This window comes from Typopeltis vanoorti, chromosome 2 (assembly GCF_054136105.1).
Source record: "Typopeltis vanoorti isolate ZY-2024b chromosome 2, IOZ_Tvanoo_1.0, whole genome shotgun sequence".
Lineage (NCBI taxonomy): Eukaryota > Metazoa > Arthropoda > Arachnida > Uropygi > Thelyphonidae > Typopeltis > Typopeltis vanoorti.
Window position 1 is genome coordinate 33560788 of NC_143550.1, and position 27096 is coordinate 33587883.

A 27096-nucleotide genomic window follows, 5' to 3' on the forward strand; every position below is an offset into this window, starting at 1 on the left:
CTTAGAATTCCACTCATATCCCTTTCTAACAGACTCAAAAGACTGGGCACCTTGGAATTGATCGTCTCATGGTAACTCTCACTAACAGGTGGAAAATTTGATACCCCATTTTTAATAGCATCATCTGATTAGATTATCAAATCAAATACCCTTGATCCTCGTATACCCTCGTAACAGAGGTTATACGAGAACTAATACGAGGAATGAATACTGTCAAGTTAACTGTCTTAAAAACTCCAGAAATTCATTTTTTGTCCCAAGATGCAGTCTCTGATTCGAGTCTATATTACCATAATTAAAGTCACATATAATGATCACTCGTTTCTTGCCTAGCCAGGCTAATTTGTCTATACATTTCCTTCTCATTACCTCCATGTTACCAGGTCTATAGCAACACACAACTAAATATTTCACCCTGTTCCCTTCCACTTCACACCATACAGGCTGAAAACTGTGGCCACTACTTGCACCTTGAAAATCTACCTTAGATGGGCACAACTCATCTGCTAACATAGCAATACTCTTTTTACTTGTCTCTTCACGAAATATATATCATATCCTTTCATCTCTTTACTTGTCACGATATTATCCTCATCTAACCATGTCATTCTCCCCAAAATACCAACAATTTTGGGGTGAATAAACTCAATCAATGCAACATTTCATTCTCCTTATTTCGAATACTTCTGCCATTAGTAAACAAACATAAGAAATTATGTCTGGTTCTACAAGTCCTAAGAACATCACTTCTCGGATGTGACTCTTCAATACCTTCCCTTCCTCTATATTTTCACTAATTCTAAACTTTCCTCATACCCAAACTCTCCCATCCCATCCCAGGGCATCTCGATTCTTTTTTGCCTAATCACACATTCACATCTGAATCCAGCATCTACATGTTCCATAAAGTGTCTCCCCATCCAATCCCCATTAAATGCTGTTTGTGTTGTGCTTCCATTCTGTCATTTACTTCATTCCAGATATTCACCTCTCTGTTTGTAAGCCTCCCTACCCTTCTTTTCTGCTCTTCCATATCACCTTGCACCACCTCAGATCCATTTATTAAAGTCATTACCTCTCCTACCAGAAACAATCTCTCCAGCTGACTCACACCAAAACCATTTAAATGCAGACCATCTTCTTTATACAGTCCCATCCATAATAAATTTAGTTTAATCCTTTATCCAAGTATGAGTACCAAACAAAGTTTTCCCCTGAACACCGGGAAACTCGTAGCAAAGGTGGACCAAGCTAACAACACTCTCACCCCAGTATCTCCCATAATGGAAAACACATCTTGTGGATGTGTATAATGTCATGCATTAAGGAATTGGCCACTATCCAGACTATTTTCAACCTTTATTGAAGTCTCTTCAATGGGAGCCAGGTCCAAGTGGAGATACCGGGCAGAAGCAATCGCTAGATCATCTTTACCTATAGGAGTTGCCAAAAGGTGTGCTACCTTTTTTTTAAGTTACTCTGGATTTAGAGAAAGATGTCGAAAGTTTATTTTTCACTTGGTTAGACTATAATAAATTTAGTTTAATCCTTTATCCAAGTGTGAGCAAACAAAGTTTGCGCCTGAAGAAAATATTTCCCGAAGAAAATATCTTCGCGACTGAATATGGTGTTGTACTACCTTACTGGGGTAAGGTAGTACAACACCGGAAAACTCGTAGCAAAGGTGGACCAAGCTAACAACACTCCTATCGCAGTATCTACCATAATGCAAAACACATCTCTTTGCGGATATGTATAATGTTATGTATTAAGGGATTGGCCACTACCCAGACTAGTTTCGATCCTTATTGAGGTCTCTTCAGTCGGACACCATATTCAGTTCTGAAGATATTTTCAGGCGCAAACTTTGTTTGCTCACACTTGTATAAAGGATTAAACTAAATTTATTATAGTCTAACCAAGTGAAAAATAAACTTTCAACAGTTCCATCCGTCCCTCAAATAAACATTGACGCATGGGGATCTTATTTTTCAAAATTTATTTGTGAATAATTTCCTTATTTTTGTTTGGCTTCTGAAAAGTCGGGCTCAAAGAAAATAAATATTTATTAAATAACTAATTCAATATAAAAATAAATAAATAAATCTATCTTAAATATATAAAGAGCCAATAGGCTTCATTTCGGCGATATAATTCATATCTTTGAGTTTCTTATTCGGTTTTAAAACATTGTGGGATTTAATATCCCCTTAATTTTAATAATAAATCTATCATTTTTATGGTTCTCTCAAAATGTATCCCGTGATCCTCTGTAGTCAACAATGTTATGTAATATGGAAATTCTAAGTTTGTTTTGTGTGGATAGTAGTGCTTTTGTTTGTTTTTTTAACGTGTTTCTTGTTTTGATTTTTTTTATTTGAAAGGTGTAATGGTTTTAATTATTTGTATGCTTTCGATAAGTAACTCTATTTTCAGAGAATATTCTTTTATCAAAAGTGAATGTGAGACAACACGTAGTTATTATCCTGCAGGCAGTGCCTTAGAATGTAATTTTGCTAACTCCTTGACCATTGTATACATTGTTTGATTATGGTTCTCTCTGTTTTGAAGAATAGTTTCGGATTGATTCACCAGATTTTATTTGAATACATTGTGTATTTATTACTCGATTTTTGGGCAAAATGTGCTTTACAACGAGCAAGGTAAGCAATGGAATATAATTATTGTTTAAAATAACCGCGTCTATTATTATATGCTTCGGCTATTTCGAACAGTAGTATAATATGATCGTGCACCTTTCGAAAATGACAAATGAAATATGTGATATTTATTTAGTTTTTCTGTTGTATTACAAGCTCATAATTTGTTTTTTATTATTATTAATTTTCAAATGTGAGAGCGATTCTGAAACACGTGGTTCAGAAATGACAGCATTTGTTTCTCACTGGTTGTAAACGTACAGTCCGGGCCGAAGTTCTTAGGGAAAGTTTTTGGAGAAATTAATAGAAATTCTTTTTGTTTTTGACAGTGATACTTTTCTAAAAGAAAAGAGCTACATTTTTCATCATTTTAATTTAGAAAGTGAAGCTGTAAACAGACTAAATTACTACAAATGTATTCCGTGTGGGAGATGTGATGCAGCTTTGAAGTTAGCATCACTACTGAAACCAGTGGTGAAACTAATATTTCTCATGAGTCTTGACTCCAGGATTTGTTTGTAGAGTAATAAGTAACAGTACTTTAGTCATTACAAAAAATATCGTAACAACAAAAAAAAGCATCTTCGCCATGGAAATCTAACAATGAACATTGCTGCTGACATTGTTACTACCACACTGGCATCTCATTGAGCTAAAGACCCACTGGCCACAACATCAGATAATGCACAACACATTTACACATAAAATCTAAACCAACATAAACAGCTCTTAGGGACAATCAGTCACGCACACAAAATGCCATTAATTCAACTCCTTTTCAGATGTTGCACTCAACGTGCACACACACACACACACACTGGCAACATATTTCACTTGCTCACTATTTGCATGAGGAAAATTGCTCCTCACTGCATATTTTCAAATTTCCATTAATGACCTCATGTTCTTTGCCTTCCAACCTTGTTTTGAAAATTTTCTCCTTTATGTAACTATAAAACCATCTCATCAATTTATATGTCTGTATCATATCACTCCTATGCTTATCCATCACTTGCTGCAACCCACTGTTACTCAATGTTTTCATAGTCAGATATTAAATGTGTAATATTTATTACTTTAGCACTGTACCTTTTTGAGAATTGTTAAGTATAATTTGATTAAAGGATTCCATTTTCTATTTAACTTGACGAAGGTTTCATGAGGATGAGTAGAAAATCCAGAGAAGATTGATCAATATGGTTTTTGGTCAATTGAATGTTGGATATGAAAATAGATCGAAAGAATGCTATTTTCACAGTTTTGGGAGTAGAAAAGGGATATGATTGATACAATTAAGGTAGTAAGGGGTTGTTATCAGATTAATGTGGAAAAGGTTTTTCAATGAATGGGGGAAGAAAAGAGATCATTCCCAGAAACTGTAAGGATGGTGAGAGCAGGGAGCAAGATCTTTGCATGGGGAATAGTTGGTGAGTGGAATGCACTGCTTGAGAGTGGTACAGAAATCTGTATGAGTTTAAAGCACAGGTTAATTAACATTGTATATAACACTGGGGACCTCCAATGATGAGACTTTTGTAGTTTGATCCATGGTAGTTTATTGCCTGTAATTTGAGAAAATGGTACACATTGTGCACCATTTTCTCAAATAGATATGTGCATAATGCTATAATACAACATTTGAAATTTTGTTCTTTTAAAAGCTTACAATTAGTTTTAGGTACTTGTGCTGGAAAATAAAAGCATTCTTTATCATTGTGTTGTAGATATGGCTTATCTTTTACTCTAGACTACACCTTTTTTTTTTATCTTATTTTTTTGTATGTCAGAGGACTTTTTGCTAACAAAAGAGGTATTATTTAGCATTATATGAATATAAACTGCTCATCATTTTTACATGATGCACTAAGACTAAGCGTGTGTATTTTATTGATCATTTGTGTACATGTTGCCCAGTCAGTTTCTCTATTTTGGGAGAAGAAAATAAAGTTTCCAGGAAGAAGATTCCAACTCATATGAACAGGCATTTCAAGATATTGGTGCAGTGCAGTTTGGTTATGATGAGAGCTGAAGCACATTAAACACTTAGGGCATTTGGTACCAATGACTTGGTAGGTAGCAAGAATAGTGACAAGATATTATCTTGAAAATAGTGATGGTAGGACTGAATAGTAAAATTGTTATAAAGGTGAGATGCATCATTACTGATAATGTTGAGATTATGCAAAAAAAAAAAAAAAAAAGAGAGACCTCTTTGGAGTTTGTAGGCGCTCATTTTGAGAGATCTAGCATATTACCAAATATGAACAGTGTTTTGCTTTGAAATCATTCATAAATGATAATACACTTGCAACTGAGTCTGGAAACCTATTCCACTTATTCACAACTCTCCATGACAGTGGTGAAAAAACAAAAATATAATTCTCATGTCCTTACAACTACACTGTTACTTAATGTCCAGAGATTTCCTTCTTGCACTAGTTATTATTATATTTGAAAATCAGTTGTGTAGTTATGTTATACTGTCACTCCACTGTTCAATTATGTAATCCCCACCAATATCCAACCTCTATATTAAAGTCAGTTGCAGATAGTATTATATATATATTATTTTTTTTTATTATTTTAGTTGGTTAGAATGTTTCATATTCATATCTGTGATGGTGCATTAATTTCAAAAATTAATATGTTGTGCATATTCAAGGAATGAAATTCAGTTATAAAAATAATAAAATATTTACTGCAAATATGTACAACAAATACAAATTCTATATATAAAGTACATCACTATCTCGCTGAGGAGATTATATTTTCTCTGTATTCCATATATAAAGTACTTCATTATCTCTAAGGAGATTATATTCTCTGTAAGATTACAGTTTCTACTATTATATATATATATATATTTAGATTTCAAATTCTTATTAAATATAGAGAATAACTATATGGCCATTCTAGAATTATTGTATAAGAGCTCTTTTGTTCTCTTTAAATTCAACTCTGAGGGATAACATCAAACACTATACAAAACATTCAGTTGAAAATTCTATACTTTTACATAACTGTAATTCTTGTAGATAAACTTATATGTTGGCACATGACTTCAAATATTTCAGGAAATTACAACATATACTAAAATATTAATTAAAAAACTTTAATCAATACTTTCCACTATTTCGGCAGTGTTATATTGCCATCTTCTGGGAACATAAAACTATGATATGTGCATGCAGGTACTAACAAGCAAAATGAGCCTTTTTGCTTGCTGTTAGTGCCTGCGTGCACATATCATAGTTTTATGTTTCCAGAAGATGGTAACGTAACATTGCCGAAATAGTGGAAGGTAATGATTAAAGTTTTTTAATTAATATTTTAGTATACGTTGTCATTTCCTGAAAAATTTAAAGTAATTGTTTTGACTGTATGAGAACTTACTGTCTTTATTTTGTTTTATTTATTTTTTTTATTCACTCATTCATTCAGTCTGTCTTATCTCTTAAATTCCTTAAATATAAAGTTTGCACATGAAGTAACTTCATGACCAGGCAACTCATATATAGAGGCTAATGACTTCACATCAATTACCTTAGTATCCCATGTGGTATTCTGTTAGATGTCTTTGTGAAATCCAGCAGTATCATGGTGTATATTTATCTTTTATTTTGTGACACCTCCAAGCAGTCCCAAGACTCATCGAGGGAGGACACCTACTCTATAACTCTCCGCCACTATATCAAACTTCTACTACCATCATCATCTACATCAATGCCATCCACTGCTCACCACCACCACCACTAGTGGTTTTTGTCTGTAAATTGCGTGTGTTCTGAAGGACTGATTTTTCTGTATGGGATGAAAAGAAACCCAAGTTTTCGGGAGGAAAAACCCTCCTACCTCTGTATGAGATCAGTTAACTCATCTTCAATTGAAAAATCCCTATAAAGATTCCTCTTGTCACAACGAGAATCATACTTGGGCCTTTTCCAATCAAAGGGCACAACGTAATTCTGCTAATCTGCTAATTCTCTAATTCTGCTGTCACTCTGTTATAAAATGTTAATAAATTACTAAGTGAGGGCCTACCTTTTACAAAGCCATGCTGCTGCCTGCCATAAAGTATTGTATTCCTGTCTACCTTCTGATGGATTTTACCTTTAACCCCCCAACCAGCCACGGCGTCTATACATGTCGAGATAAATCTGGATACGAAGCTCTAAAACCCATTGAATAACATTGATAAGAAGTGCAATTTGGTGTCACTATTTCATCCACATTGGCCGGTAGGGAAGTTAATCAACTTGTCCAATATCATCACTCCTGATATGTTAATTGGTTTGTAATTTGCTACTTCTGTCTTGGAGCCACCTTTATGTAATGGAACTGTCTTACTTTTTTTTTGTGTTGGCACATTGGCTGAGTACATACTGTTCATCTACCTTAATTGTGAAATCAATCTCTTACATCAGCAACTGCAAATACCTTGACAAAGTGATGACTAAACAACTGAACTATTTCTTTTGCCTCTGTCACCTTTCTACCATCAGCATTCATTAAAATGATCCTTTAATAGTCTAGTCATTCTTCCTCTGATTTTCAACGTAAAGAAAAACTTGGATTTACTTTGGCTTGCTTAGTTAATTTTCTCCCATAATCTGATTTGGCCTTTCTTACCACACTAGTGATTCCTCTTGTCTGCACTTTGCACTGCTCGTGAGTATGCTGATCACTTTTTTTGTATATTCCCTCCACTTCATTTTTTTTTTCACTTCTTGCTTATATCTTTACTCATCCACTTAATCTCATTTGGTTTATGCTTCTGCCCATGGGTATGCTGTCTGATACTGCTTCTCTCAAGTCTCTAACCATTTTCCATTCCCTATTGACATTCTTTTTTTGTAACTTCTCAAGCCATAACACTGCTCCAGGATGCCTCCTAAGTCTATCATAATTACCAGCTTTATAGTTCAACATTTTAAAACCCTTCATGACAGATAATTCCATATTTCTCAATATATAGACTATATCTTCTGAAGCTATTACCAGATAGTACCTTCAAACCCCTTGATCCTGTCCATTTCATGCTGTTTCAGGTAATTATCTCGTAGTATATGAATTACAATTCTTTCTTGTCATGCCTCTCTCCACCTTTATCTCTCTCTCTCTCTCTCTCTCTCTATATATATATATATATATACAGGGTGTTCGGGATAAATTTGACATATTTATAATTAATTATATTTTTCCGTAAGTTACATGTATTAACACACACTTCTCTTCATTTAAAAGTTTGGACCCTTCTTCATTCATATACAAGATGTCAGAAAGGATGGATAGCTGGAACCCACCTGAATCATGGAAGAGAATAACTTGTATCATGATGATTCGTGCCCGCCATCAAAATAAGGATATTACGACTGCGGCCCAATGCTCCCTGAATACAGTAAAAACAATCAGGCATGAACTAGAGACTTGCAATGGTGACTACGAGGATGTAGCAAGAAGAAAGATCCCTAGCAGACGATCTGATTGCGTTCGTACAGCAGAATTCCTCGCAAATCTGCAGGAACAGGTGTTGAAGAACCCTGGCATTGGAATTCGGGCTTTGTTCGTGGAGTTGCTAACTGTAGTCAAGCCCTGGATAACAAGGGTAGCCAATGGTAGGCCGTATGTATGGCAGCAGGATTCGGCCCCTTGCCACACCTCTGGGAAAAGTCAAAAATGGTTGTCTGAAAATTTCTACGACTTCACCAGTCCAAATGTTTGGCCTCCAAACTCCCCAGACCTTAACCCCATGGATTATTTTGTATGGGGCGCAGTTGAAAAAGACACCAATCGCACTTCCAGTAATACAAAAGCCCAGTTAATGGATAAAATTAAAACAGTTTTTGCGGCCCTTCCCAGGGAGACTGTAGCATCAGCTTGTTCGAGGTTCCGAAGCAGAATTGAAGCTGTGATCGATGCTAATGGTGGTTATTTTGAGTAAATCTTGTTGATAGTATTGTAATTAACTCTGCCTGTAATGTTTTTTTGTCAATTCATTAAATTTAATAGATACAAAGAAGATTTTCTTTTTCCTTACGAAACTGTCAAATTTATCCCGAACACCCTGTATATATATATATCTATTCTATATATATAAAAAGATAAGCCAAAATTTGAAACGTTTTTTTTTTTTGTCTCTTCACTGTTTTGAAATGTCAAACAATGTGTTTGTCTTAATGAGACAACAATTTGTTGGATGTTTCAAAACAATGGTGGAGAACCGGCTTACCAGCCCGGAACTCGGGGAGGGTTGGGCGGCAGGGGACAGAGCCCCCCCCCAGTATATATATAAAGGTGGAAAGAGGCATGACAAGAAAGAATTGAAATGAGTGCACATGACTAGTTTAAGAGTTATTTAATGTCTCGATCACAAGCAGTAAAAATCAACAAAAGTTATAGCAGTTTCGTTCAGGTAAAATGTGGTGTTAATCATGCGGAGGTTTCTGTGGTTAAGAAGTTCAATCGAATTATTACGGTTTTGTGACCACAATTTTATTAAAAAAGACTGTTTTTTAAAACTAAACATGTACTAAAAAACGAACCCGACAAGTTTCGTTAATCGTCAAACTGACATCTTCAGGGGTAAAGAGAACTAACAGTTTAAAGCACAAACTATAAGAAATTGCGAAAAAACAAGTTCATTTGTTGTTGGTATTATGAACATCAAAAAAGTTCGTTAAAAAACCGAATAACAGATCTATACAACCGATAATACGTGTTAGCTGGAAACAATACTATTTGATGTCGGTTCACTTTCACTTTGTCTGAGTTCTGAACTGGGTAAAGTTTTAATAAATGCTGACCATACCTTGATTTTTGTTGCATTGCATAGGAATTTTAATCATATTTGCTGCCTCTTTGAATTTTCTTGTGAAACAGTTTTTATCAATGTAGGACATGTTTGTTCTGTCCCAGAGTACATCATGACCGGTGGAAGCTGTGTTAAATGCCAAACCAGACTTATGTTCTCTATTTTTTTGTACGTCCTTTTGATGTTTGCTCATGTGGATTTCTCCTGATCTCCCCGTCTGGCCCACGTAGCAGATGCCACAGGAACAGTGAATATTATAAACTCCTGGTTTTTTCATTTGGTGATATGGAGGTTTCAGAGGATGAAGAGATTTTGATATTTTTTCAAGATGGCAGGAAAGTCACTTTTCCTGCCACTTGAAACTGTCTGTTACATTCTTGATATAAGGAAGGGTGACCGCGTTCTTGATGTCTTGTTTATTTAAGTTTTTTGTAGGTACTGTATTGAGAATTTTCTTAATTGTCTTAGTTTTGAAACCATTCAGTTGTAGGATCTGTGTTAAGTATTGTATTTCTTCTTTCCGCTTTTCTTCTGTACTTGGAATGCTGTATGCTTTATCTCTTAAGGCTTTTATGAGGCCTATTTTTTGCATGGGGTGGTAGTGGTGGTGTGAAGTAGCATGAAGGATTCTTCCTGTGTTTGTTGGCTTTCTATAAATGGAGAACGATTATCTGTTTTTTTCTTTCATTTATTTCTATAAAGATGTATAGGAAAGGAAGTTTTTTATTTTCTTCTAGTTCCAGAGTAAATTTTATGTTAGGATGTAAGTTATTAAGATAGTCTTTAAATGCAGTCAGTTCTAGTGCTGTTCCTAGTCAAATGATGAAGATATCGTCCACATAGCAGAGCCAAATTTTTGGTTTGATGTGCTAGTTTTGTAGAGCATTATTTTCAAAATTTTCCATATAGAGGTTTGCTAGAGCTGGTGAGAGGGGTGAACCCATTGCTAGTCCTTCTTTTGGTTCCCAAAGTTTGTCTTAATAAAGGAAGAACATGTTTTTTATGCAATGTTCATAGAGCTGTACAATGTCCTGTGGGAAAAGATTTTCTAGGATGCTTATTTTCTGTTTCATTTCTTGGAATCTTTGTGAAAAGGCTGACCACATCTAAACTCGTTAATATGTCTGAAAGATCAATGTGTATATCTTTTACTTTCTCTATGAAGTCTCTTTTCTTAATGAACGATGGTGTTTTTCCTATATGTGGTAAAATCAAGTTTGTAAGGTGCTTTGCCAGATATGAGGTAGGAGAGTCCCTTCCATCTACTATCGGTCTTAGTGGTATATCTCGTTTATGAATTTTGGGAACACTCCATATATTCTAGGAACTAGTGGGTGTTTTGATTGTAGATTTCTTTTTAGTTCCTCAGACCAATATGGTATATTCTTGATAAGTTCATTGGTTTTGTTGCGAGTTTGTCAAGTGGGGTCTTTGTCTAATGCTGTGTAGGTGTTGGAATCTTCAAGAATGCTTTTCATTTTTTCGTTATAATCTTCTGAGTTTAAAATCACTGTTGCATTTCCTTTGCCTGCTTTTATTATGGCGATGTTTTTGCCTGATTTGGGTTTATTAAGGGTGTGAATTCTGTTTTTTGTAGGTATTTTGGTGGTAATTTGCAATTTAATAGTAATGCTGTGCTTTGAATGTGGATCAGATCTGTTATATCTCCTGGTACATTTCTTATTCCTTTTTCAATTTGGGCTATGATATCAATTTTCGGGACTTGTTGTGGCATTACATTAAAGCCTTTCATAAGAAGATTTGTTTCATCTTTTGTTGGAACTTTTGAGGAGAGGTTAATTACTACTTTGGAATGATCTAGATGTTTCCTTTGCGTTTCTTTTTCTTTTAGAAAGGAATTGAAATTTTTAATTAGGCTGCGTTTTTTCTTTTTGGACACCATTGTAGCTTTATTGTATATGATAGTGTCTACGTTATTCCACAGTTCGGATGGCAGTGATGTGGCAAGTTTGTTGTGTATATTACATGTATCTTGGTTAATCTTGGACAATTCTGCTCTAGTAGCTGCATTTCTTTCTCTCAATATAGCTAATTCCGTTCTTTTGTGTATTCTGTTGGCCTTATTGGATTTTAATGCACGTTTGATTTTTATGAACTTGGGAACAATTTCATTCTCTCTGCAACATATTAAAAATATCAAGCAGTTGATAAAATTCTGCTTTTTAATACTTGTAGTACTTGTTCTTGTATATTATTTCTGGGAAAACTTCCATGTTACTCCTCTTAATAAACTATTATAATTACAGCTATTTTGCCTGCTTCATAGTCTTCTTAGCCTGCTTCTTTGCCTGCTTCATAGTCTTCATAGTCTCCTACAAAAATACCACCACAGCCCCTTTTTAGTAAGGGGCACTCCTAAACTGAAGCAGGCAAAATAGCTGTAATTATAATAGTACTTGTTCTTGTTTGTAGTACTTGTTTCTTTTTGTAAATTTCTTTTTAGTTCCTCAGACCAATTTGGTATATTCTTGATAAGTTCATTGTTTTGTTGTGAGTACTAAAAAGAAATTTTTTTAGTACTTGTTTAGTTTTAAAAAGCAGTCTTTTAATAAAAATGTGGTCACAAAACTAATAATTCGATTAAAATGTGGTATTCCCCTAGGTTTTGTGCTTGGGCCAGTACTATTTATAAATTACATCAACGACTTCTGTGACCTACACTTATCAATTAAAGTAAACACTTTTGCAGATGATAGCACATTGTATTCACTGCAAATTCTGTAAATGAAATGCAAAATATCAGTGTTGTAACGAGAGCGCGGTGAAAGAGGCACCCGCTACAGGCGCAACTAGATTTGGGGTGCAAAGCATAAAAAATAAAAATAAATAAATAGATATAAAAGTCTGGTATTTTATATTGTATTTTTAAATTTTGTCAATACAACGCTTTAGACACCCAAATTCTGCAAGACACTGCAACTCATTTTGATGGGGTTAATAGTAAGTACAGGTAACCCTCATATAACGTGCTTTTGATATAACGCTGTCTAAAATTGTAGTAATCCTTGTTGAACGCAGTACTTACACAAGACAATTCCGATAAAAACACAGTCTATAAATTGTAGTAACCCTTTATCTTTTCGTATGTTTTTCACCGCACGACTTAAAAATCAAATTTTATCTTCGTTAAATTTGTGTCTGCCTGTATCCCGCATGTAATTATAAGTAGTGAATTTATATTAGAGGAAATACCCTTTAGAATTCATGTATAAGGAGGACCGGAAAGTAGTCAATTATTTTTAATAGGTCATTTTTAGCTAATTGTTTTTTCTTAAATAACACATAAATTATTAAATTTGATTTTCATTTAAATATTAGCATTACTTTTCTATTTAAAAAATCTGTTTTTTTTTTTTAAAATTTTAGATTTTTTTTTAATATTGCAGACTTTAAAGTTGAAGAGCACCATTTACGTCATTGTATGCTGTTTTTGTTTCACCAAGGAAAGAATGGTACCGAGGCTACCAAAATCATTTGCTCAACTTATGGAGATGTATTGAAGGTTAACAAATGTCAGCGATGGTTTAGAGATTTGCAGAAAAAAATTTTGATCTCTCTGATCATCGTCGACCTGGAAGACCTCTTACTCTAGATCACGATGCTCTTAAGACTCTCGTTGAATCAGATCCAAAACAAACCATACAAGAATTAGCAGAGAAACTTAATTCATCATGGTCAACTGTCCAAGAGCACTTACATAAGAGTGGCAAGGTTCTTAAACAGGGTGTATGGGTACTGCATGAACTGTTAGAAAACAATAAAGCACAGAGATGGGTGATTTGCAATTCATTGTTGACCAGGCAATAAAATGACCCCTTTTGGAATGAGTCATAATCATAACTGGTGACAAAAAATGGATGCTGTATAAGAATAATAAACGCAAAAAACAGTGGCTTTCTCCAAATCAAACTCCAATTCCAACACCTAAAGATGGACTTCATCCACAAAGGGTTCTGTTGTGCATTTGGTGGGATATTCATGGAATTATTCATTACGAACTCATGGAACAAGGTAAGACTATCACAGCAGCCATCTACTGTGAACAATTAAAGCAACTACATCAAGCATTGTTAATCAAACTTCCTGTGCTTGTCAATCAAAAAGGGGTAATTTTGCAACAAGATAATGCAAAACCACATTCTGCAAGAATGACTCAAGAAAAAAATTAGGCAATTAGGATGGGAACTTCTACCCCATCTTCCATATTCGCCGGATATTGCCCCTAGTGACTATCACTTATTCAGGTCCTTAGAACACAGCATAAGAAATAAAACCTTCCGTTTGCAAGATGATGTTCAGAGGAGTTTGATATCATTTTTTGCCTCCAAAGAAAAAAATTTTTTCAAAAAAGAATTCTAAACTTAGTAGATCATTGTAATAAGGTTATAATTAACGATGCCGATTATAGAATTGAATAATGTTAATTTGTTCTTTAATAAAATTTATATTAAAAATGTAGTTCAAAAACTTGATTACTTTCCGGTCCCCCTTATATCTCAATTGTTTACCGTATAAAACGTTTATTGTTGAAAATTGTCCTCGTTTCTGCCAGGAAAGTGCATTAAAAATCATAAGTGTGTTCATCTCAAGCTGAGCACTTTATTTTCTGGTGAGTTACATACAATATGTAATGCTTGCTTTTTTGTGTAATAAATTATTTTTATAGTAATGGCCACAAACTGCAACAAAAGGGAAAAACCAACATTGAAAACAAAATTATTTTCTCTTGAATAAAAATATTCAAAATCTTGGATCGGTTGAAAAATAGAGAAAAACGAGGAGTTTTACAGGGACTTTGAATTTAAATCAATCAACAATTTGAACAATTAAACAAAATCGACAATAAAATCCGAGAAAGTGTTTATTGCTGAGTCAACGATAAGTGCAAAGTGCGTTGCTCGTGTACGCGATATTCTAATGGGAAAATGGAGAAATCTCTAATGATTTCGATAGAAGATTGCACCTCAAAAGAAAATCCATAGGAATTTTCTTTTGCACCTCAAAAGAAAATTCCTATGGATGAAAATCTTATTAAACAAAAAACTCTCAAAGTTTATAAACATTTATAGTGCAGACCAGGTGTTCAATGTGGATGAATCCGAGTTATATTTTGGAAAAAGTCCAAAAACGCAGCTATATTTCGAAAAATGAAAGATCAGCTCCTGGATTCAAAGTTTCCAAAGATAAACTGTTTTGTAGTAATGCATCAGGTGATTACATGACAAAATCAGTGTTTATTAACCAATCCTTAAATCCTCGTGCTATGAAAGATTAAAATATGCACTATTTTATTTTGTCTAAAACATTTATGCATTATGTGCAATGAGTTTTAAATACAATTTGTAATTTTTATGCTTTTATACTATGTATGAAAGAGGAGAGGGGCAGAACTGTCAACTGATCACTACCTTGTTGTGTGCACTCTATGGCTTCAGAAACCAGATGCTACCATTAATGCTGGTAGGCCTAAGCAGCTATACTGCGTGAAATGGGAGGCATTGGAAAATGAGGCTGTGAGGAAGAATTTTGCAGATGACATTTCCTCCAGGTTCAAAGAGATTACCAAGCATACTGCATATGTTGAGGAGGAGTGGAAGCTGTTCAGAACAGCTGTCACTGCCTCTGCACTCTCTGCACTTTCGGCAGAAAGCGGCTTGGTGTGGTAATGAGCAGTGAGAAAAGGACACCTTGGTGGAACCAAGAAGTCCAAAAAACTGTCCGGGCAAAAAAGGAGTCCTACCTAACATGGCTTAGGGTCAGGTCACCTGAGATGCATTTGCAGTATGCTGAGGCATGAAAAGCTGCTGCTGAGGCAGTAAAGACAGCAAAGCAGAAGGCTTGGGAATCCTTTGGAGAAAAATTAGACTCATCCTATGCAAATGCAAACAAAGTATTCTGGAAGACCATCCGCCGCATTCGAGGACCTGACCCTAACATGGCTTAGGGTCAGGTCACCTGAGATGCATTTGCAGTATGCTGAGGCATGAAAAGCTGCTGCTGAGGCAGTAAAGACAGCAAAGCAGAAGGCTTGGGAATCCTTTGGAGAAAAATTAGACTCATCCTATGCAAATGCAAACAAAGTATTCTGGAAGACCATCCGCCGCATTCGAGGACCTGACCCTAACATGGCTTAGGGTCAGGTCACCTGAGATGCATTTGCGGTATGCTGAGGCAGTAAAGGCAGCAAAGCAGAAGGCTTGGGAATCCTTTGGAGAAAAATTAGACTCATCCTTTGCAAATGCAAACAAAGTATTCTGGAAGACCATCTGCCGCCTTCGAGGGAGGAAATCGTGCACAGCAAGGGCAGTTGAGGCCTCTGATAAAAATCGGGGCAATAAAATCGGGGAAGGCTACTGACAGCGATGAAATTCAGCCCAAAATGCTAAAAGCCTTAAATCGAGATGGTGTTCTCTGGCTGACTCGAGTGTGTCAGGTTGCTTGGATATCTGGGCGAGCACCAAAGCAATGGCAGGCAGGCATAATAATACCAGTCTTCAAGAAGGCAGACCAGGAGGATTGCAGTAACTATTGTGGTATCTCTGCTCAGCCTACCTGGGAAAGTGTATGCTAGGTGCTTGGAAAGACGGTGCAGGAGCATAGTTGAGTCAAAGTTCCAGGAAGAACAATGTGGCTTTCGTCCTGGTAGAAGCACAAGTGACCAAATCTTCACTTTAAGGCAAGTCTTTGAGAAATCTTGGAAATATGCCAAGAATGTCTACACATGTTTTGTGGACTTGGAGAAGGCATATGACCAGGTTCCTTGGGATAAGCTTTGGCAAGTAGTACAGGGGTATGGAGTGGATGGCCAACTATTAGCTGCCATCAAGTCCCTGTATGAATGCCCAGAATTTTGTGTCAGGGTAAACAGCACAAAGTCTGAACCTTTCACACTCTCCATTGGCCTCCGCCAAGGGTGTGTTCTGTCATCCCTCCTTTTCATAATATTTATGGACTGGATTGATAGGTACAGCTGAGGCAGTGAGTATGTCAGAATGGAAAGATGTAGCATTGGACGTCTGCTTTTTGCAGATGACCCAGTTCTGCTTAGCTCTTCCACAGATGACCTCCAGCGGACTCTGGATAGGTTTGTAGCTGTTTGTGCAGATGCCGGAATGAAGATCAGTGTGGCCAAAACTGAAACATTTGTGGTCTCAAGACAACCATCCCAGTGCACTCTACATGTAAGTGGAGTCCCAATGAGGCAGGTGGAGAAGTTTAAATACCTTGGGTCCATATTCACGAATGATGGAAAGTCGGATGTAGAGCTAGATACTCGAATTGGCTTAGCAAGCTCAATATTGCAGGAGCTTGGCCGTTCGGTAGTATTGAAGCGGGAATTAAGCCAGAAGGCCAAGCTGGCTGTCTTCAATACAGTCTATGTCTCCATCCTCACCTATGGTCATGAGAGTTGGGTAATGACCGAAAGAATGCGGACACGAATTGAAGCGGCTGAAATGAGGTTCCTTCGAGTGGATTGCGGGGCTGACAAGACTCAACAGAGTCAGAAGCTCTGCAATTCGGGAAACCCTCGATAAACGGTCAATACTCGACCGCTGCTTCTCCGTGTTGAGAGATCACAGTTACATTGGTATGGGCACCTGGTCAGAATGCTACAAGAGAGACTCCCTCAGCAGTCCCTCTTTGCCAAGCCAGAGTGTGGAAGGCCAAGGACTCACTGGATAGATTATATCCAAAACCTTGGGTGGACACATTTGAGAATCTCACCAAACACCTGAGCTTGGTGGTAGAGGATCGTGACCATTGGAAGTTCCTCTTGCAGCTATTGTCCCCACAACCCAATTAGGAAAGGTGGGCCTTGAAGATGTATGTATGTATACTATGTATTTGTTTCATAGTTTATATGTTTTCTTAACTTACATGAATTACTTGAATTAAATAAAAATATATTTTTGTTGGATATGTCGTTGTTTATATAATTTTAAAAAAAAAACGATTTTGGAACGTAACCATACTTTTTCTATGTGATCTGAGACTCGCATAATGCGATTTATATAACACGGCATTTCTGCGGAACCTAACATCCACGTTATACGAGGGTTACCTGTATTTAACATCTTGCATTTGGTAAAATTTAGCTTGCTACATTTAAATTTTTCAAAATTTTATTCATTTTTGGGTGTGTGGGGAGGGCAACTTAGAAACTTGCCACAGCGCTTCATACCCTCGTTACTGTACTGCAATATATGGTCAACACAGATTTGCAAATAGTAACAAATTGGTTTTATGTGAACAAACCCACTTGTAATGCTGGAAAAACAAAAAAATGTATCATTTTTAAATTCAAAAATACACCTGTAAAACTAATTTTTCCATCCATATATTCCTACATAACTGGAATTGTAAAGTAATCAGAATTGTAAAGTGAAGTGTTGAAGAACAAAGAAAAAATTCTTGCCAATCTTTCCATTGCACCCAAATCTGCAAAAGTTATGTGTACAGTTCATGATAAGGTGTACAATTATGGGCATGTATGGAGATAGAAAACACGAATACTGTAACCAACTTCAGATTAAAAATAGCAACTTAAGCTGGAAATCACATATTACTGAATGGCACTGAACCAAGCAATCTCCTAATTAGTTGGCACAGGAGTTTTGGTGGCATTGAAGTTTACAAGGTTGTCCTTGTCCCACTGAGATATAGTTAGGAATGCTGAGTTCGGGTCACTGGTCATAAGATCTTGAAGATTCCAATACAGTCATACCCCTAATCATGCGAATCCGGAGTTACGCTGTTTCTTATATATACATATTCCCATCCCGCTTCACGCCTCACCACTTGTCGTATCTTTCTGGCGCCTGTCACACATGCTGTGAACAAGCACTGACATGTTTCGCACGGTCTCCATTCATACACGAATTTTATAGTATACAAACCTTGCGATTGTTTAATGTTATGTTCTTGATAAAAATTTTATCACATAAAAAAATAATAATGTCGTCCAAAAGAAGAAAGTTCGATTCTTCTACAGATAGCAAGAAAAGAAATCATTGACTTTGGAAACAAAACTCAACATTATTAAGGAGTTTGAAGGCGGAATGAAAATTTGTGAGCTAGCAAAGAAGTTTGATCTACAGGAATCCACAGTAAGAACAATCATAAAAGAAAGGTTTACAGATTTTGGAGGACATAGATTCTAACGAGGAACGAATTGTAGCCACAAGGCAAGGAATAAAAAAATCATTAGCTTGCTATGAAGAAATTTTGCGTGACAAGAAAAAGACATTATGCCGTCAGATGAATCTATTAGATTTTATGAAACCATCGACATCGAAATAACTTTCTTTTTTTTTATGTACGAAAAACTACAATTATGATTATATTTTTAAAAAATATAAATATTTTTTGAAATGAGTGTTTTTGTAAACCTTTGGTCCCAATTAACTAATATTTTGTATGTTTGTATATATAAATTACATGCAAAATTATACTCTGAATTACGTGAATTCAACTTGTGTGCTTTTTGTTGGTCCCACCTACTGCGTAACTTCGGTGTATGCCTGCACTTGAGCACTACAAGATTTGTTGATTGAAAAGGAGGAATAGAGCGCACCGTCATCAGCAAATATATATATATAAATATATATATATATGTATTATTTTGTTTAGGGTCACATTTTTTGTGGGGGGGGGGGGGGAACGAATTGGAAGAATATCCCTATGTGGAAACTGGGACGGGTTAACGGGGTGTGGACTGTTTCAGACGTCATCTGACCTTCATCGGAACCTTGTGGGAATGAGTGTAGGGCTATGTCAAGGCTGCAAGTTGCATCTGCCAAATTAGGTCATTTGTGGTCACTACATGGCTGGAGGCGTGGCTTAATTTGTAAGTTCTGGATCGTCCAACATTCAGAAGTTAGGTAGGGGTGGTGGACGTTGATATAATTTTCATCGCATTTTATGGCAATAGTTTCGGATATTTTAAGCATTATTTCGTTGTCTTGTTTGTCTATGATTATAGCCTTGTCGATTTGGGCCTATACTCACCCATAATGCCCTAAAAATATATATATACCCCTTTTTGAGTAATGTTAGCCAATGTATTAAAATAAGGGATACTCCTAAACAAAAACAGGCTATAATAGCCGTAATTATATTAATAGTGTTTAAGAGGAGTAACATGGGAATTTTCCCAGAAACTATACTTAATAAATTACAATTTTACAACACTAAATGTGTCATTTATGACAATGCAATACTGTTATAAATGGAGATATTCGGAAGAATATGAACATATGAATTAGGCCAGGTGTGAGCAACATGATAAAATTAAGTTTAATGAAAATAAACTATCCTGCAGACCCCAGATTAGGAAACACTGTGTTAATACATGGCCTTCACATCTTCTTGTGGGTCTTGTAGTCTATCTATGGCAGCAACCAACATATATTTAGTATTGGCATCTATCTCACAAGGGAATTTAGGTCTCTCCCAGACCTAAATTCTCTTTAACTTCTTTTTTGGTTGATAGGCTTCAGCTGTCATCAGTATCGGTTACCTTCAAGCAATGTAAAATGTTCATAAGTTCGGGGTCCATGTTTCTTACACAAATGTGGAGTTGCAATTTATTTGTCCATGAAATTTTCGAACATTGCACAGACTAATTGTGCCATGAAAGTTTGTAAGTAGCAGTTTACTTGTATATAATAATAAATGATAAATTAGCAAAATTTGATTTAGGAAGCTTTGAATTGGAAACTGACCTCTTTCTGTTCTATTCCCTCAGCCATATAGCTAGTGGGGATAGCTATAAGCTACCATACTAGGGAAATGATTATGAGCAAGGTGGTTTCCCGTTGCCTTCCTCGCCTTACTATATCATTTGACTGTAGCCTGTGTGTTCACAGGGCTGGTTTGCCTGCTTGCGGGATGAAAAACCCCAGATAAACTGGTGGAAAACACCCTGTTGTCCACGCCCAGTACTGGCTATCTTAGCCATGGCTGAGGAAGATCCTTAATCTTGTTGGATTGTCGATGAGAATCGAACCTAGGATACTCCTTCCCCAGGCATATGGTTGTGAAACGCATAGCCACTAGGATAACCATGCGGACCACTTACTATTACTCTCATTAATTTCATTTCCTTTATGAATGGTTGAGAATAGCAAATGTAGAAACCAAAAAAAAGGACTGCTTCAAAGCCAGTTTCTTAAATTCTTGTAGAAAGGCTTATACGCTGATTGACAGCGTATACTAGAATATAAATTAAAACAAACTTTAAATTTAACTTTAAATTTATCCCGAACACTACAGGGTGTTCGGGATAAATTTGACATATTTATAATTAATTATATTTTTCCGTAAGTTACATGTATTAACACACACTTCTCTTCATTTAAAAGTTTGGACCCTTCTTCATTCATATACAAGATGTCAGAAAGGATGGATAGCTGGAACCCACCTGAATCATGGAAGAGAATAACCTGTATCATGATGATTCGTGCCCGCCATCAAAATAAGGATATTACGACTGCTGCCCAATGCTCCCTGAATACAGTAAAAACAATCAGGCATGAACTAGAGACTTGCAATGGTGACTACGAGGATGTAGCAAGAAGAAAGATCCCTAGCAGACGATCTGATTGCGTTCGTACAGCAGAATTCCTCGCAAATCTGCAGGAACAGGTGTTGAAGAACCCTGGCATTGGAATTCGGGCTTTGTTCGTGGAGTTGCTAACTGTAGTCAAGCCCTGGATAACAAGGGTAGCCAATGGTAGGCCGTATGTATGGCAGCAGGATTCGGCCCCTTGCCACACCTCTGGGAAAAGTCAAAAATGGTTATCTGAAAATTTCTACGACTTCACCAGTCCAAATGTTTGGCCTCCAAACTCCCCAGACCTTAACCCCATGGATTATTTTGTATGGGGCGCAGTTGAAAAAGACACCAATCGCACTTCCAGTAATACAAAAGCCCAGTTAATGGATAAAATTAAAACAGTTTTTGCGGCCCTTCCCAGGGAGACTGTAGCATCAGCTTGTTCGAGGTTCCGAAGCAGAATTGAAGCTGTGATCGATGCTAATGGTGGTTATTTTGAGTAAATCTTGTTGATAGTATTGTAATTAACTCTGCCTGTAATGTTTTTTTGTCAATTCATTAAATTTAATAGATACAAAGAAGATTTTCTTTTTCCTTACGAAACTGTCAAATTTATCCCGAACACCCTGTACTTCCAATATTTCGGCAATGTCATGTTGCCATCTTCAGGGGAACTTAAGATAAAGACACATGCATGCAAGCACTACACACAGCAAATGAGGAACAAAGTGAGGAAAGCTACCGTTTTTCCTAAAGTCCTGATGGTGCCCCCCCTAGTGGGCTATATTAGATATTCTTGGCCGTTGGGCTGAAGTTCTCCTGATGTATGTTTCCCAAATTTGGGGCAGTCTCATGCATCTAAATTTGTTGAGGTTTGGCATGTACCTAAGGGTCGATGCTGATTCCATGAATAGTCTTTCATATTTGAACTTGCTGCGGTGTATTATTGCGGCTTTCTTCCACCTTATTCTGTGGTGAGTATCCAGAGCATGGTCTGCAAGCCCAGAGTGGCTGTATTGGTGAAATTGGATGTAGTCCTTCTATTCTGAGATTCTGATATTTGCTGTCCTGCCTGTTTGGCCAGAATAGGACAATTTACAGCTGCAAGGAACCTGGTATACACCAGGTAGGTCTAGGGGAAGTGGCTGGTCTTTACTGGAGCAGATAAGGGATGCCAATTTTCTATATGGTTTGTAACAAGAGGTTGTCATGTTTTTTAAGGATTTTGTTCATTTTTTCCCGAGGTGCCCCGGATGTATGGAAATGGAATGGTGATGGATTTAGAGTAATCTTTGTTGTGAAGGGTGGGGTAGCCATTGGCTGAGAAAGTGTTAAGGATGCGATTTAGTTCAGTGGTTAGGGCTTTCTCATTTGAACAGATTAGTTTAGCCATGTTGAATAGTGTCTTAATAACTCCATATTGTTGTGGTGGTGGTGGGGGGGGGGGGGGTTGTTGATGAATGTATCTGCCTGTATGGGTGGGTTTTCTCTAAACTGAGAAAACCAAGATTCCATCAGGTTCCTCGTTTTCCAGGGTGAACTTGATTTTGGGGGTGTTGGTTGTTTAAGTGTGTTAAGAAGGAGAGGAGTGTATCCGAACCATGTGGCCAAATAGCGAACACATCATCAACGTAGCGAAGCCATATGGTAGGTTTTTGTGGGGCAGAGTTTAAGGCTTTCTCTTCAAAAGTCTCCATAAAGAAGTTGGCCAAGGGTGGGGAAAGTGGTGAACCCATGGCTGTCCCCTCTGTCTGTCTGTAGAATTTTTCCTGCCAAACGAAATATTCTGAGTTCATTGTTAACTGAAATAGGTCTGAGATATCAGGAGGAAATTTTGCTTGGATTTGCTCTAAGGTTTCCTTGAGTGGGACATTTGTGAATGAGGAGGAGACGTCAAAACTGACCATTATGTCAGTATGTTGGAGTATAAGGTTTTCTACACTGGCTTTGAAGTGGGCTGAGTTTTTTGTGTGTGATGGTGTGTTGCCAGTATTATGTGTGAGCGCTTTGGCTAAATGCTTAACTAATTTGTACGTGGGGGAATCAGTGCCATCCGCTATGGAATGTGATGGCACATTTTTTTTATGTATTTTTGGGAGCCCATATATACGGGGGGGGGGTCTAGAGTTATACTGTTTTAGCTTGTTAGTAATCTCCACAGGCCAAGAAGTGACCTTCTTAAGGAGCCTATGGAGCTTTCTAATTTGTGAGGTGGGATTGTATTTAATAGAGAGGTAAGTAACCCGATCTAATAGTAAAGCATTAAGCTTACCTGTGTAGTCAGTATGGTTGAGTACCATGGTGCTGTTCCCCTTATCCACTTTGGTGATTACTATTTTTTGTTTTTCTTCATTTCCTGTAGAGACTTCTATTCACTATTGGATATCTTTGTTTTTGGTGGTCTTGCTTTTGTGAGAACACAGGCTACTTCCAGTCTAATATTGTTGGCAATGTGGTTTGGAAGGTGGCGAATCCTGCATTCAATCTGGATCATCAATTCCCCATCTGGTATTTTCCTAGGAGCAATAGTGAAGTTGTGAGCATTGAGTGCGTTAGGCTTCAAAATAACCGAAGAAAGGTTAACTACAGTGTTGGTTGGTAGTTTTGGTTTGGAAGTCGAATTCTTTTTTAATTTATCAAACTTGTTGATATGTCGACTCCATATTTTCTCGAATTCTTTATTTGCCGCAGTGCACAAGACGGCATGTAGAATTGACCAAAGTTCGTGATTTAGCGTATTGCCAAAATAGCTTTGTTTTCGTCAGCTAGGAGAATGCCCATAGCAAACAATCAGTATTTAATAATCAGTTTCTTAAAAGATTTTGAAGTGGCTTTTTCATTAGCAATTTAAAAAAATTACCAGAAAATAAGCAAATTAGTGAATCGATCAAATAAGTATGTTTAAACATTTGTGGTTATGTTCAAATAGCAACATTTGAAAGCTGTAGCAAAAAGAACAGACGACATTGTAAAAGAGGTCTTAGATTGTAAGATGAAGATATTTCTAGGATTATAAAAAGAATAATTTCAGAGAAGTATTTATCAACCAGATCAATTGAAGATAAGATTGAATATAACAGAAAGAAAGCCATAACTAAAAGAGATGTCAGGAAAAGACAGAGGAAAGCTGGAATAATTTCATATCTAATTTAGAGAGCGATATAACAATATTTAATCCATTTACTTAAACTATTAAATTTGAAATGCTTTGAATGAAGAAAAGAGAATGTAAGAATCAGTATGATTGATAAAACTACATGGCTATGTATTTTAATGATTTATGATATTTTAATGATATATAAAAGAATTGTGGATATCACAATTGAAAAATAATTTAGTAGAACATACGAGGGTGATCTGAAAAGTTCTCAGCCTCAACCATAGATGGTGACACTATCAGCAAAATTTTTTTTTTCTAAGTTGGTACATTTGTCATGAGCATCCATGTGAAATTGCAAGTCATTCTATCAAGTAGTTTGTTTTATATAACTGTCTGAAGCAAAAGTGTTGTCTGCATCCCTTGAAATGGATAAAATTGAGTATCGTGCAGTTATAAAATTATTTGTAAAAGAAGGTTTAACATCAAAAGAAATTCATTTGAAGTTCATAAAAGTTTGTGGGCACTCTTCTCATTCTCGTTCATTTTCGACAATTAAGAAATGGGCTGATGAGTTTAAACGTGGCCGTATTGGCCTTCATGATCCACATGAAGGAAGTCCAAAAAGTGTAACACCAGAAATCACTGATGAAGTGCATGATATGGTATTGGATAACTGGTGAGTCAGAGTACATGAAATTGCTGAGATTATAGGCATTTCAAAAGAACATATAGGATATATTTTGCATGAAGAATTGCAAATGAAAAAGCTTTGCGCAAGATGGGTGCCTTGCTTGCTTACAGCAGATCAAAAATGCACTCGCATGAAAATCTCTGAACAGTGCTTGGAGTGTTTTAACAAGAATAAAACAGATTTTGTGCTTCAATTTATTACTATGGATGAGACATGGATTCACCATTACACACACACATAGTGGACAGAAGCCATTTGTTCAGCGCCAAAGAAGACAAAGTTGGTTCCATCAGCCGGAAAGGTCATGGCATCGGTGTTTTGGAATGCTAAAAGCATTTTGTTTATTAATTATCTTGAAAAGGATAAAACAATAACTGAGGAATATTATTTCAATTTTTTAACCAGACTAGATGAAAAAATTTGTAAAAAAAGACCTGGTTTGCAGAAGATAAAAATCATCTTTCGTCAGGACAATGCACCTACCCACAAAGGTGTTTTGGCAATGGGAAAATTAAGGGATCTGTACTATTGAAACTGTTGAAACATCCACCCTATTCCCCAGATTTGGCTCCTTCTGACTTCCGTCTCTTCCCAAAACTAAAACTCTTCCTCTCTGGTCAGTGTTTTTCTTCGAATCAAGAGGTGATTACAGATGTAGAGGGGTATTTTGCAGATCTTACTGAGAACCGCTACAGGGACAGGATAATGGCGCTGGAATAAATGTATTAGTCTTAAATGAGATTTCGTTGAAAAATAAAAATAATTTTTAAATTATGAATTCGTTTTTTCATTGTTAGGCCGAAAACTTTTCAGACCACCCATTCCTGATTTCTGCTCTTCCAGTATTTTTACCACCTTTCCCAATACTGATTAGGCTATACTTTTGTTCAAACTATCGCAGCTTACACATGTAACAGAAGATATATAGCATTTATTCAAAAACTCCAACATATTGCAGCCAGCATTACATGAACATCACCAGGAAGACAGACTGTTAACTGTATTCAAAACATGAATCAAAATAATGAGTCATAAAGCATGCATATGCTAGCTCATATTTCAGTTGCATCTAAAGTATATGATTACAGTATTAGAGTTCAAAGGAACATTTGTAAAAGTTGCATAGAAAAAAAAATTAAATAATATTTTAAAAAATTATGAACAATTTAATAGCGATCATTTCCCAAAACTTAGAAATTGTTATGCAGCCTGAGCAGTTGAGGTTCAGATAATTTCATAGTGGTGTGTCATGCATATAAAAACGGTTCAAGTTTGTTATTCATCCAGTGATTAGAGGAAAAAACTTGATTCTAGCATCATGGACTGAGCATCAAAATAAAGAATTCCCATTTCAACTCAGTGATTCAAGGAAAATTCTGAAATATTTAAGTCTTTAAAAGTGATGATTCTGAACTAAAATGTTGAACTTTCTGTCAATAGTGTAATAAGACTGCTGTAATTTGAACTTAGATAAAATGCATGCCCAGATGAATATTGTGTCCATTAAAGAGTAAAGTGCTAAAGTTGCATGGCTGATCAAAGATGCAAACACTAGTAAAACTATATGACAGCAGACTGCTTCCTGATAGCTGAGATGTAAGCTAAACCACATGACGTTAGTGGAGAGTTTGTTAGTGACATTTTATTTTAGTCTTTTGTATGCTGATGCACTAGACTAAAATAAAAACCAGTGTGCCACCATGCAGAAGGCTAGAAATAATTATTTTGAAAATATCAAAAAAAGAAGCAAATGAAATAAAAACAACAAAAAATGTCATATATTACATATTATACACATGAAGCAATAATACAAACAATGCAGCATCATTTAACCCTTTGATTACCAAGAAGTATGCTGAGAAACTAGGAAACCAACTTCAAAAAGGTGGTTATTCACCAAAACCACTAGAAATAAAAGGGTTAAAAATCTATATACAAATAAAAAACACAAAAAATATTACTCTACATACTTTTACCCTACATTTGTATCTACATACAAATAAACCTGATAAAATAAAAAAAATCAAAAAACAAAAAAAAATATTATCTGGATGCCACAGTCACTTATAAAATAAAAGAAAGCAAGCAGATGATAACCAACATCTCGAGATTTTCATGTGAGTAATAACACGTGTCAAGGAAAGCAGGAGAACAACATGGAATGGAAGAAATAATGGCAATATCCTCTACATCCATGGGAATCTCAACACAGGGAACAGAAAGAGAAGAAATAACACTGGTACCATTGACACCAGT

General features: G+C 36.2%; 1 protein-coding gene across 1 annotated transcript in view; it reads left to right on the forward strand.

The window, feature by feature from the left end:
* Positions 1-2326: 2326 nt before the first annotated feature.
* Positions 2327-27096, forward strand: part of LOC150108911 (uncharacterized) — a 35362-nt gene continuing 10592 nt past the window's right edge. Inside the window, exon 1 of the mRNA XM_090410933.1 lies at positions 2327-2663. Within this exon, the coding sequence (XP_090267059.1) occupies positions 2551-2663 (113 nt within the window). The 5' untranslated portion in view covers positions 2327-2550. The remainder of the gene's footprint in view (positions 2664-27096) is intronic.